Below are 12,768 nucleotides of genomic sequence, written 5' to 3' on the forward strand. Positions count from 1 at the left end.
CTCTAACAGAATGGAAGTCTAGTTGGTGGAAAATTATATTTTAATTGAGTCAATATTTCGGATGTTTGGCAGGATAGCCCAGTGGTACCCAAGCTTAATAAACTTTCGATAAGAAAGCATGAGGGGAAGGCCTAACCTCAATTTCGCTCTTCGTCACCGCTCAGCTGTCCATTCTTCTCCCACCACCCTGTCTCACTGATGAGAGTTATTGCCACGTTAACGTCCTAGTAGGAACTACGAAACTCAAAACATGTATGACTTGCTAACTGGTGGAACACGGCAAGTGTACCACCAGTTAGCAAGTAGGACATTTCAGAGTTCCGACTAGCACATGAACACGGCATAACATCAGCCATCCAGGCAGGAGGCGGGCTCTGATTACATCCGAACGTTCAAGCGTAACTGACGTATATGGCTTCATCATTATCGTATTTCACCGCTCAAAATATGATATTTTTCAACATGTCTTTGGTTTCTATCATTCGTTTTATTAGGCTAATAATCTCTCGTCATAATTTGCATTCATGACACGATCGGATATTTGAAGTTGTGGTTTGATATTCAAAACAGGCGTCTGTTTTGCGGTTAGACAAGTAGATTTACTCACCTACAGTATGTCGAGTCTGTATTGTTTTGACTCTCGAGAGATAAATATGAGTGCTCCGCCGGTGATCCGACCGTCGAGTCCCCTGTCCTCTGTGTCCAATGGCATCTCTTTCCAGATCCAGATCGGGCTGAGCCGCGAGCCCGTTCTGTTGGATTCTGTCGACTTCAGTCTCGCTCAAGTCCGGGAGATGGCATGTTACATCGTGGACCAGAAGGTAACTACAGTATATCCTATCACTTATGTAATGCCATCCTTGTAATTTAATTAGTTTAAATTAAGCACAGATATAGTTCTTAGTGCTTTATAAACTTTTGCACACGTTTGCATTCGGGTATTAGGTATTTAGTTTACTGTATGGCGTGACACAATCCATATGGGATTGAAAATTAGGCTATGTCTGACCCATACAGTAAATTAGGTATGAACTAAAACATTTCAATCGTTGTCGGTTCCATTTTTATGTTGCAATTAGCAACTCAGAAAAGTCCTTGATGTCACATTCAATAATTTATTCCAACAAGCAGGACAACAGTTCTATAAATTACTGTGTTTATTGATCATGGAAAGATGTAGGCCTAACAAATATGGTATCATGTAGAGAAAGGAAAAGTTCAACATAAGCTTATGAAATAGAGAATCCACATATTTAATAAAGTTGTAGTTGATCACTTATCAACAACATGGGAACTACACCATCCAACTACACCATCCTTTCCCTATAATCATCAGGCCTGTAGCCTATACAGTGTATGCATGACCATCTACAAAACATTAAAAATAATGTTTTATTGGCACACACTGGATAGATGCAGTGAAATTTGTTGTTTTACAGGGTCAGCCATAGTAGCACAGCGCCTCATGAGCGAATTAGGAGTAAGTGCCTTGCTCAAGGGCACATCGACCGATTTTTCACCTTGTGGGCTCGAATATTCGAACTAGCGACTTTTTGGTTACTGGCCAAACGCTCTAACCCTTAGGCTGCGGCTGGTGGCCTATAGGCAGGTAGCGTATAAGTTAGGATAGTTGGGCCAGTTACCGAAAGGTCGCTGGTTTGAATCCCCAAGCCAACTAGGTGAAAAATAAGTCTGTGCCCTTGAGCAAGGCACTAAACCCTAATTGCGCCTGTAAGTTGCTCTGAATAGGAGTGTCTGCTAAATAACAAAAATGTATTTACAAAATGTAAGTCTTAGGTAATATTAACCCCTTTCATATCTAAACATAAACCTGTCTCCTTTACCATTCCGTCTTCCTTATACTGAATTTTGTTCATATCTGAAAGGGGCAAGGGTTAAAAAACACGGTACCTTAAATCCGAAATGGAAAATTATATCTCAGACAGTTTTATGTAGGCTTACATATGTTGTAACTTCATAGTTTCATTTGGGGAAAACATCTTGATAGTCTCACTTCATTTGTTTATTTCCGTTTCAACATGATCATGTTTCCACAGGCCCCCCCCAGGTTATTCTAATTGGTATTATACGTTTTGGGTGATACATACAAAGTGCCAGGGTTGCACTTCTGTCATCCCCACTGTTATCCTATTGGTGTGTGAGGGTAAATGAGATTGTTCTTAATTAAGTAACGAACAGCTCCTATATGAACTACAGGTATAAGAGGCTATACCTCAACACCTTGTAGACAAATTTTATCACAGAGAGAGGATATCTTGTGTATAGCTGCTCAGTACACTTAACACTTTAAATAGTACGAAGTGAAATCTTTAATTTGTGTGTGGGTGTGTTTGTTTGCATATATGCTATGTAAAGTGAGACAGCTAGACTGTGAGGATGACGAGAAAATTAGTTTGATTTATACAGCAGCATATCCTGGATGGAATGAGTCAACTTGATAGAAGTTAGGATTTGTCCCTAAACCTTATGATAAAGTGGCTAGAATTAGATTAGTCATCTAATTGCAACTTTACTGAAAGCTAGTTTGGCATGATGATCGCACTTTCTAGGCTAAATTAACTCTTTGAATATGCAGTAGTTGCATCGCGTTTGACAGCTTCAATGTCCAATCAAAGTGTAGAGTACTACTCTGAGAGTTACTCTGGGTCTTCTTTGGATCAAAGTCAGCGGCGGCCAGCCCATTAAGGCGTTAGTAACGGCTCCCCAATTGTGATTGGTCAACAAAAAACACTTGGGATTGGTCCTGATTTTTTTCTTTGTATATATAATCACTACCATTAAAAAGTATGGGGTTACTTAGAAATGTCCTCGTTTTTGAAAGAAAAGCAATTTTTTGTCCATTAAAATAACATCAAATTGATCAGAAATACTGTGGAGACATTGTTAATGTTGTAAATTACTATAGTAGCTGGAATCGGCAGATGTTTTAAATGGAATATCTACATAGGCGTACAGAGGCCCACAATCAGCAACCATCACTCATGTGTTCCAATGGCACATTGTGTTAGCTAATCCAGTTTATCATTTTAAAAGACTAATTGATCATTAGTAAACCCCTTTGCAATTATGTTAGCACAGCTGAACACTTTTGTGCTCCTTAAAGAAGCAATAAAACTGGCCTTCTTTAGAAGTATCTGGAGCATCAGCATTTTTGGGTTCGATTACAGGATCAAAATGGCCAGACTGGTGTTTGTCAGCTGCCAGTTGAGGACCTGTGAGGCATCTGTTTCTCAAACTAGACCCTTTCATGTGCTTGTCCTCTTCCTCAGTTGTGCACCGGGGCCTCCCACTCCCACTAAGTTGACTGTGCCTTTAAACAGCTGGGAAAATTCCAGAAAATGATGTCATAGCGTTAGAAGCTTCTGATAGGCTAATTGACATAATTTGAGTCAATTGGAGGTGTACCTGTGGATGTATTTCAAGGCCTACCTTCAACCACAGTGCCTCTTTGCTTGACATCATGGGAAAATCAAAAGAAATCAGCCAAGACCTTAGAAAACATATAGTGGACCTCCACAAGTCTGGTTCATCCTTGGGAGCAATTTCCAAACGCCTGAAGGTACCACGTTCATCTGTACAAACAATAGTACGCAGGTATAAACACCATGGGACCACGCAGCCATCATACCGCTCAGGAAGGGTACGCATTCTGTCTCCTAGAGATGAATGCACTTTGGTATGAAAAGTGCAAATCAATCCCAGAACAACCGCAAAGGACCATGTGAAGATGCTGGAGGAAATAGGTACTAAAGTATCTAAAGTATCTACATCCACAATTAAATGAGTCCTATATCAACATAACCTGAAAGGCCGCTCAGCAAGGAAGAATTAAAAATCCAGACTACGGTTTGCAACTGCACATGGGGACAAAGATCGTACTTTTTGGAGAAATATCTTCTGGTCTGATGAAACAAAAATAGAACTTTTTGGCCATAATGACCATTGTTATGTTTGGAGGAAAAAGCGGGATGCTTGCAAGCCAAAGAACACCATCCCAACCCTGAAGCACGGTGGTGGCAGCATCATGTTGTGGGGGTGCTTTGCTGCAGGAGGGACTGGTTTCACTTCACAAAATAGATGGCGTCATGAGGTAGGGAAAATTATGTGGATATATTGAAGCAACTTTTCAAGACATCAGTCAGGAAGTTATAGCTTGGTTACAAATGGGTCTTCCAAATGGACATCACAAAGCCCTGACCTCAATCCTATAGAAAATTTGTGGGCAGAACTGAAAAAGCATGTGCGAGCAAGGAGACCTACAAATCTGACTCAGTTACACCAGCTCTGTCAGGAGGAATTGGCCAAAAGTCACCCAACTAATGGTGGGAAGCTTGTGGAAGGCTGCCCAAAACGTTTTACCCAAGTTAAACGATTTAAAGGCAATGTTACCAAATACTAATTGAGTGTATGTAAACTTCTGACCCACTGGGAATGTGATGAAAGAAACAAATGCTGAAATAAATAATTCTCTCTACTATTATTCTGACATTTCATATTCTTAAAATAAAGTGGTGATCCTAACTGACCTAAGACAGGTAATTTTTACTAGGATTAAATGTCAGGAATTGTTTAACTGAGTTTAAATGTATTCGGCTAAGGTGTATGTAAACTTCTTACTTCAACTGTAGATATCCCATAAAAGCCGTTCCCAGCTACAATAGTCATTTACAGCATTAATAATGTCTACACTGTATTTCTGAACGTTAGTGTACGTACAGTCACTGTGGGGACGACGTCATCGATGCACTTATTGATGAAGCCAGTGACTAATGTGGTGTACTCCTCAATGCCATTGGAAAAATCCTGGAACATATTCATATGTCTGTGCTAGCAAACAGTCCTGTAGCTTAGCATCTGCTTCATCTGACCACTTTTTTATTGACTGAGTCACTGGTGCTTCCTGCTTTAGTTTTTGCTTGTGAGCAGGGATCAGGAGGATAGAATTATGGTCAGATTTACAAAATGGAGGGCGAGGGAGAGCTTTGTATGCGTCTCTGTGTGTGGAGTAAAGGTGGTCTCGAGGTTTTATCCCTCTGGTTGCACATTTAACATGCTGGTAGAAATGAGGTAAAACTGATTTAAGTTTCCCTGGATTAATGTCCACAGCCGCTAGGAGCACCGCCTCTGGATGAGCGTTTTCCGTTTTGCTTATGGCGGAATACAGCTCATTGAGTGTGGCTTTAGTTCCAGCATCGGTTTGGTATTGGTATCTATTTTTTGGTATTTTATTAGGATCCCCATTAGCTGTTGCAAAAGCAGCAGCTACTCTTCCTGGGGTCCACACAAAACATGAAACATAATACAGAATGACATAATACAGATAAGAACAGCTCAAGGACAGAACTACATACATTTTTAAAAAGGCACACGTAGCTTACATATCAATGCATTCACAAACTATCTAATAGGTCAAATAAGGGAGAGGTGTTGTGCTGTGAGGTGTTGTTTTATCTGTTTTTTAAAACCAGGTTTGCTGTTTATTTGAGCAATATGAGATGGAATGAAGTTCTATGCAATAAGGGCTCTATATAATACTGTACGCTTTCTTGAATTTGTTGTGGATTTGTGAAAAGACTCCTGGTGGCATGTCAGGTGAGATAAGTGTGTGTGTCAGAGCTGTGTGTAAGTTGACTATGCAAACAATTTGGTATTTTCAACACAATGTTTCTTATAAAAAGAAGTAATGCAGTCAGTCTCTCCTCAACTCTTAGCCAAGAGAGACTGGCATGCATAGTATTTATATCAGCCCTCTGATTACAATGAAGAGCAGAACGTGCCGTTCTGTTCTGGGCCAGGTCTTTCCTAGGTCTTTCCTTGCAGCGCTGGACCACACGACTGGACAATAATCAAGATTAGACAACTAGAGCCCGAGGGACTTGCTTTTTGGAGTGTGGTGTCAAAAAAAGCAGAGCATCTCTTTATTATGGCCAGACCTCTCCCCATCTTTATAACCATTTAATTTATATGTTTTGACCATGACAGTTTACAATCTAAGGTAACGCCAAGTAATTTAGTCTCCTCAACTTGTTCAACAGCCACAACATTCATTACCAGATTCGGCTGAGGTATAGAACTTAAGGAGGGATTTGTACCAAATACAAAGCTCTCAGTTTTAGAGATGTTCAGGACCAGTTTATTCCTGGCTGTCACAGGTCAGGGTTTCTTCCTGGAGTGTACTACCTGTTGTTGCCACTGGAGAGCACCCTTGGGTTTCCTCTAGTATCCAGGTGACCCTAGTTGGACTTATTGGGATAACCTGCTGGATGACTATTTTGGTTCCTCTGTGGACTGGGCCAGTTGCTCAGGTCTCATGTTTTGTCCAGTGTTCTGATGTGCCCCTTCTTTGTTGTTTTGCTATGAAGACCTTCTGGATTTTCCCTTACCTCTGCCTGCTGTGTTTCTCTGCGCCTGGGTCCAAGTTCGTACTACCACTATTGTCACACTGGCCACCCATTTCAGAACAGACTGCAACTCTTTGTTAAGGGTTTCAGTGACTTCATTAGCTGTGGTTGCTGATGAGTATATGGTTGAATCATCAGCATACATGGACGCACATGCTGTGTTTAATGCCAGTGGCAGCTCATTGGTTAAAAATAGAAAAGAGTTGAGGGCCCAGAGAGTTGCCCTGCGCTACACCACAATTTACATGTTTGACGTTAGAGAAGCTTCCATTAAAGAAAACCCTTTGACCTACTATTCTACTAGATTTGACCTACTAGATTTGCAGTGGTCTGATACTCCTTCCATTTCAATATTATCACTTGCACAGTGCTCCTTGGGATGTTTAAAGCTTGGGAAATCTTTTTGTATCCAAATCCGGCTTTAAACTTCTTCACAACAGTATCTCGGAACTGCCTGGTGTGTTCCTTGTTCTTCATGATGCTCTCTGCGCTTTTAACGGACCTCTGAGACTATCACAGTGCAGGTGCATTTATACGGAGACTTGATTATACACAGGTGGATTGTATTTATCATCATTAGTCATTTAGGTCAACATTGGATCATTCAGAAATCCTCACTGAACTTCTGGAGAGAGTTTGCTGCACTGAAAGTAAAGGGGCTGAATAATTTTGCACACCCAATTTTTCAGTTTTTGATTTGTTAAAAAAATATGAAATATCCAATAAATGTCGTTCCACTTCATGATTGTGTCCCACTTGTTGTTGATTCTTCACAAAAAAATACAGTTTTATATCTTTATGTTTGAAGCCTGAAATGTGGCAAAAGGTCGCAAAGTTCAAGGAGGCCGAATACTTTCGCAAGGCACTGTATATAATTCATGGATTATATTTTAAATTCTCATAAACGTGTGTTAAATGTGTATATTTTCTAAACAAGCTGTTCAATAACTTACTAGTCACTACATATTTGTCGCCAAACCCACTGGCTCCAGGTCATCTATAAGTCTATGCTAGGTAAAGCCCCGCCATATTTCAGCTCACTGGTCACCAAAGCAACACCCACCTGTAGCACACGCTCCAGCAGGTATATTTCACTGGTCATCCCCAAAGCCAACACTTCCTTTGGCCGCCTTTCCTTCCAGTTCTCTGCTGCCAATGACTGGAACGAATTGCAAAAATCACTGAAGCTGGAGACTTATATCTCCTTCTCTAACTTTAAGCATCAGCTGTCAGAGCTGCTTACCGATCACTGTACCTGTACACAGCCAATCTGTAAATAGCACACTCAACTACCTCATCCCAGCAAATTTACACTGTTATACAAGCTGTACACTCACTACTTTACATTGTAGCAAAGTGTCATTTCTTCAGTGTTGTCACATGAAAATATATACTCAAATATTTACAAGAATGTGAGGGTTGTACTCACTTTTGTGATATACTGTAGATAATGTGTATTCACTTATTGCATCTGCATGCTTGTTGTGTTCTCCCTTTTACGATCGTTCGTGAGCTGGCTGCAAGTTCTAAATAGTAGAATCTAATCTGTTCAAAACAGTGCCGGTAATGTGCGGCGCAGCAGTGGTCATTCGGTTTTTGATATACAAGTGAAATGGGTGTATTTATGCTGTTCATTTGCACAGATCACTTCATATATCTTCTTAAAGAAACTGCCTGTAGTATGAAAAGTTGGAATCATATTTCTGTCATGCTGCTTTGTTGACTCCAACCACCTCGCGGGTATACAGCCAATCAGCAGCCGCCACTGACCAATTTATAGAGGATCTTACTGTGGCAAAGAGAGAATTAGATCATCAAAGGGCAAAGATGACATTGTTAGCCATGTCCTATGAGGAGTTCCTGGAAAGGATCTTATTATAGAACATAGAAGGATGTCTCTGTCTGATGCTGATACTGTCAAACTGGCCTTTTCAATTATGTAGAGGGATAATTACAGGTACGCAATTACATGCTGAACAAAGATTTACAGTAGTTATCTGTAGTTAAACAAATCGATACAATATGCAGGGATATGTGCGCATGATGCATAACGGATAGTCGTGTCATCCTCCTCTTGACATTCAAGTCCTGATCCAAATAAGATCTTGCAACCATGAACCAGCTTAACCATAACTATTGACATGTACAGTATCTATGAGTTTTGAACAGTCCTTTGATACATTTGCCTGATTTTGGACAATGACACGAGGACGGGCGCTTGTGTGCAGTCAACTCCTTGACATCTTTATCACTTCAACCACAGTTCTGGCTCCCATCAAAATGCTGTTTTACAGATCTAACAGACTGTGAACTGGCCATCTCATTGGAATCCATTAGAGCCAAGCGTTATAAGGACTAATTAAAAGAATGACGCCTTTGTTTGAAGTTTTACCACCTTTTTGCATTACCACTCTTTACCGCTCTTTTCTTTCAAGTGTCCTTATTAATCAGTTGGAAACACTTTGGTTTGTCACAGAGAGTGCTAACCTCCTTGCTCAGTCAGTGTCAGTCCATATGTAGAGCTGTGACGTGAGCAGGGTTCGGATCACTTATGGGGCTTTTCCACTGTAGGGCCGTGCCCTGCCGGACCGTGAATATCACGCTTCCTTATTTATTTTCCATTTGCTCATGGCCAGCTTGACTCCTTGAACCAAGTGAGATATTCAGTGATAGCTCCCCTGGCTGAGCCATAGGCTACACATCCATCCCACAAGTCCTTCAACCAACCGCATCCTTCCACCACCATTTCTTCTTCTTCACACCAATCCTTTCTTTATTTCGTCACCCACTATAAAGTTTAATCATATTCAAGACTGGGATGCTGTCATGCATTCATAGTGTCGTGGATACAGATGACTGCTTGGAAATCGGTTGGAGAAACAGACATAATGTATGTGTTATATATATATATATATATGAAGGTATAGATGGTAAATGATATATCATGATAATAACCAGTTATATTTCCGATTTCGACAGAAATATGGCTGAGACGCAAAGAAAGTTCAAGGAGAGGGGCTACAAGAATGATCAGATTAATATTGCCATTGAGAAAATTCAAAACAAAACGAGACATGACCTTTTTCAAGGTCAGTCTCGCAAAAAGACGCATTCTTGCGTTCTAACTACCCGCTATTCAAAGTGCTCTGAACAAATTAAGGGAATTGTTCACAAACATTGGCACATCCTAAAATCCGATGATAGTCTCGGTAATGTGTTTTCGGACCTTCCCTTGGTCGTATTCTCGCGGGGCAGAAATCTCAGAGACCAATTGGTACACTCTGATTTACCACCCCAAGATATTCCTGAACAACGTCTATTTGCGCCCCTACTGGATGGAAATTACAAATGTAATGGCTGTGCTCAATGCAATGGCACTTATAAATGTAGATCCTTCAAACACCCACAAACAGGGAAATCGATCCCAATAAAAGGTGTTATTACATGCTCCACTAAGGCAGTTATTTATCTTATAACTTGTCCTTGTGGTAAAAATTATGTAGGTAAAACAAAGCGCGAATTAAAAGTACGTATCTCAGAGCATCGTAGCACCATTAGGTGTAAAAACTTGACTTATCCAGTTGCGGCCCACTTTTTGGAGGCAGGCCACTCGATTTCGTCTCTGCGTTATATTGGCATCGAACATGTCACCCTCCCTAGGAGAGGGGGTGACCTTGATAATTTATGTTAAAACGAGAGGCTGCCTGGATCTTTAATTTAAAGACCCTTCGGTCTCAACATAGACTTTGATCTGAAGCCATTCTTGTGATTATTGTGACTTTGCCATTGTAATTGTGTGTAAACAAGGTACAAATTTGTCGTTCTGCCCCTGAACAGGCAGTTAACCCACTGTTCCTAGGCCGTCATTGAAAATAAGAATTTGTTCTTAACTGACTTGCCTAGTAAAATAAAGGTCAAATTTAAAAAAAACAAAAAAACTTGTATAGTCCAATTAATCTATGATCGTATGCTATCCATTTGTTTGTATGCTGTTCTTTGCATGACATTTTAATATTTGATTATTAACCAATGATATTAGGCCACTCCTAACCATGATTACAGACACCTGTGTCCTTTGACACTATATAAACGAGTCATCCCGCAGTGTTTGTGATTATACCCTGATGAAGACAGCTTGGCTGTCGAAACGTTGGTATTAAATTTTTGCATCTGAGCTCCAAGAGTGTGCGGCTTTCTTTTATTTTCAAGTTTCTACTCCGCTAGCCAGCACCTCGTCTTAATAGGTGTGCGTTTCTTTTTCTTCTAGATATTTCCTTTTTTCGCCATGGCTGTGTACGGTATATGTTTGGATAGTTCTGAAGGTTTATTCCATGCGGTTTTACAAATGAGAAACATTAGACAAACATGATCAAGTTATAGTTTACTGTACGTCTCCCCAAGGTATTAAAAATGAATTAGATTAAATTCTGTGGTCTGCTCCCCAACGTTTGTCTCCTAGTTATAGAATGGTGCCCCTGTTGCTTGGCAACTGATTGTGATTGCCTGTGAAGTATCCATTTGAGTGCCATTATCCTGACGAGAGCCATGTGTGGTAGGGTCACGTACTAACACACACACACACACACACACACACACACACACACACACACACACACACACACACACACACACACACACACACACACACACACACACACACACACACACACACACACACACACACACACACACACACCTACCCTTGGGCAGAACAGAACGGCAGATGAATGCTGTACAATGTGCATAGGCCATTGTGGACCAGTTGTTTTGGAAAGCATTCAGAGCACCATGCACCTTCATTAGCATAAGATAAATGTTGTAGAGGATCACCATTCCCTTTCAGGATCATGGCCCTTTTCTGCCCCAGCACTCTGAGTGCTCACTCCTTAGTGTCAGCACCATAAAAAACATATTTGGTCTCATCTGCTAATCAACTAGTAGGATGTATAAATCTATAGGGTCGACTTTGTCCAAAAATAGATGTACCAATCCCGGATTGCCCCTTTAAAAGAGTTGCTATCAGAGATGCAAGAGTTGCCCTCATTACAGAGCATTGTACTGATCCTCACCACAGAGAACAGGTAGAGATAGACAACAAAAGAATCTGCCTCTGCCTGTTAATTACTTTAGTGATTAAGTAAACACTGCACAGCTCAATTATTGAAATGACAAAAAATTTGCTGTGGTTTCTGTCGGTGTTAACGTGGTGAGCTGAAAGGTTAGCTCATTATGATGTCTGTGGAAAGCAAAAGCTCTGAAAACACAATTATCTTTTCCTGCGTGGCAATGATGTTGCCACTGATGCCATTCCAAATATAAATACAGTGCAATGCTGTGAATGTTTTCTCACAAACAACATCCTTGTAAAAAAAATCTAAAGTGAAGTTTGTTTGCAAAAGTCAAACGCTGTAAACAAACACGAATCAAGGTGAAACCTCTTTTAGATTAGAAAAATAGGAAGAAAACATTGCTAATTGGAAATACAACAGAATACTTCTGTTGTGCTGGTAACCCCTCTTTTGTACTACATGTTAGGTGTTAGTACAACTAGATTATGTATAATAACTAGGGTTGCACATTTTGGGGGAAATTCAAAAGTGGAAACTTTCCGTGGGAATTAACAGGAATTAACGGGAATATATGCACATTAATATTAATACCATTTAAATGTAGATGTTTTTTGCATTGGATATATTTACCATTTCATATGGAGACCGAAACATAAACCTTTTTTCTTATCATAAGTAAACACAATTGCAAATGATTAAATCCTTCCAACATAAATAAAACTATTTAGTTATGAATTGAACTTTAATTAAATAAGTTGACTCTTCACATGGATTAATTCACTGAACAACAAAAGAAAGGGAATATTGAATGATCCCCAATGATCCATCGCATCTCCCAAAAAATCTGTAAAATGATAGGAAGACAACAAAAGCTTTAGTTTCTAGACTATCAGGCTTCCATGTCTTCTCCCTCGACCTCCTCAATGTCCACCTCTTGAACATCAATGTCCACCTCTTGTCTCTGAGGCTTCATCTTCACTGTCACTTTCCAACCTTGTTGAGGATGGCTCGTTGTCAGGCTCAAAAAGCCTGAAATTTGCCCGGATGGCCACCAATTTTTCAACCCTTGTATTGGTCAGCCTCTTGCGTGCTCTGGTGTGTGTGTTCCCAAACAAGGACCAGTTGCACTCGGAGGCAGCTGATGTTGGTGGGATTTGGAGGAGGATAGAGGTAACAGGGGAAAGAGCCTCAGATCCACAAAGTCCCTTCCACCAGGTGGCTGATGAGATGCACGACTGCCATATTGCATCTCCATCCCAAAGCCCTTGCTTCGATTT

General features: G+C 40.5%; 1 protein-coding gene across 2 annotated transcripts in view; it reads left to right on the forward strand.

Annotated features, from left to right (window-relative positions):
* The first annotated feature begins 386 nt into the window (after positions 1–386).
* prkd1 (protein kinase D1) overlaps positions 387–12,768 on the forward strand; it is a 55,394-nt gene continuing 43,012 nt past the window's right edge. For both annotated transcript variants that reach the window (XM_064927863.1, XM_064927862.1), the window contains exon 1: positions 387–821. In XM_064927863.1, coding sequence (XP_064783935.1) covers positions 615–821 — 207 coding nt within the window. In that variant the 5' untranslated portion in view covers positions 387–614. The remainder of the gene's footprint in view (positions 822–12,768) is intronic.

This window comes from Oncorhynchus masou, chromosome 21, assembly GCF_036934945.1.
Source record: "Oncorhynchus masou masou isolate Uvic2021 chromosome 21, UVic_Omas_1.1, whole genome shotgun sequence".
Lineage (NCBI taxonomy): Eukaryota > Metazoa > Chordata > Actinopteri > Salmoniformes > Salmonidae > Oncorhynchus > Oncorhynchus masou.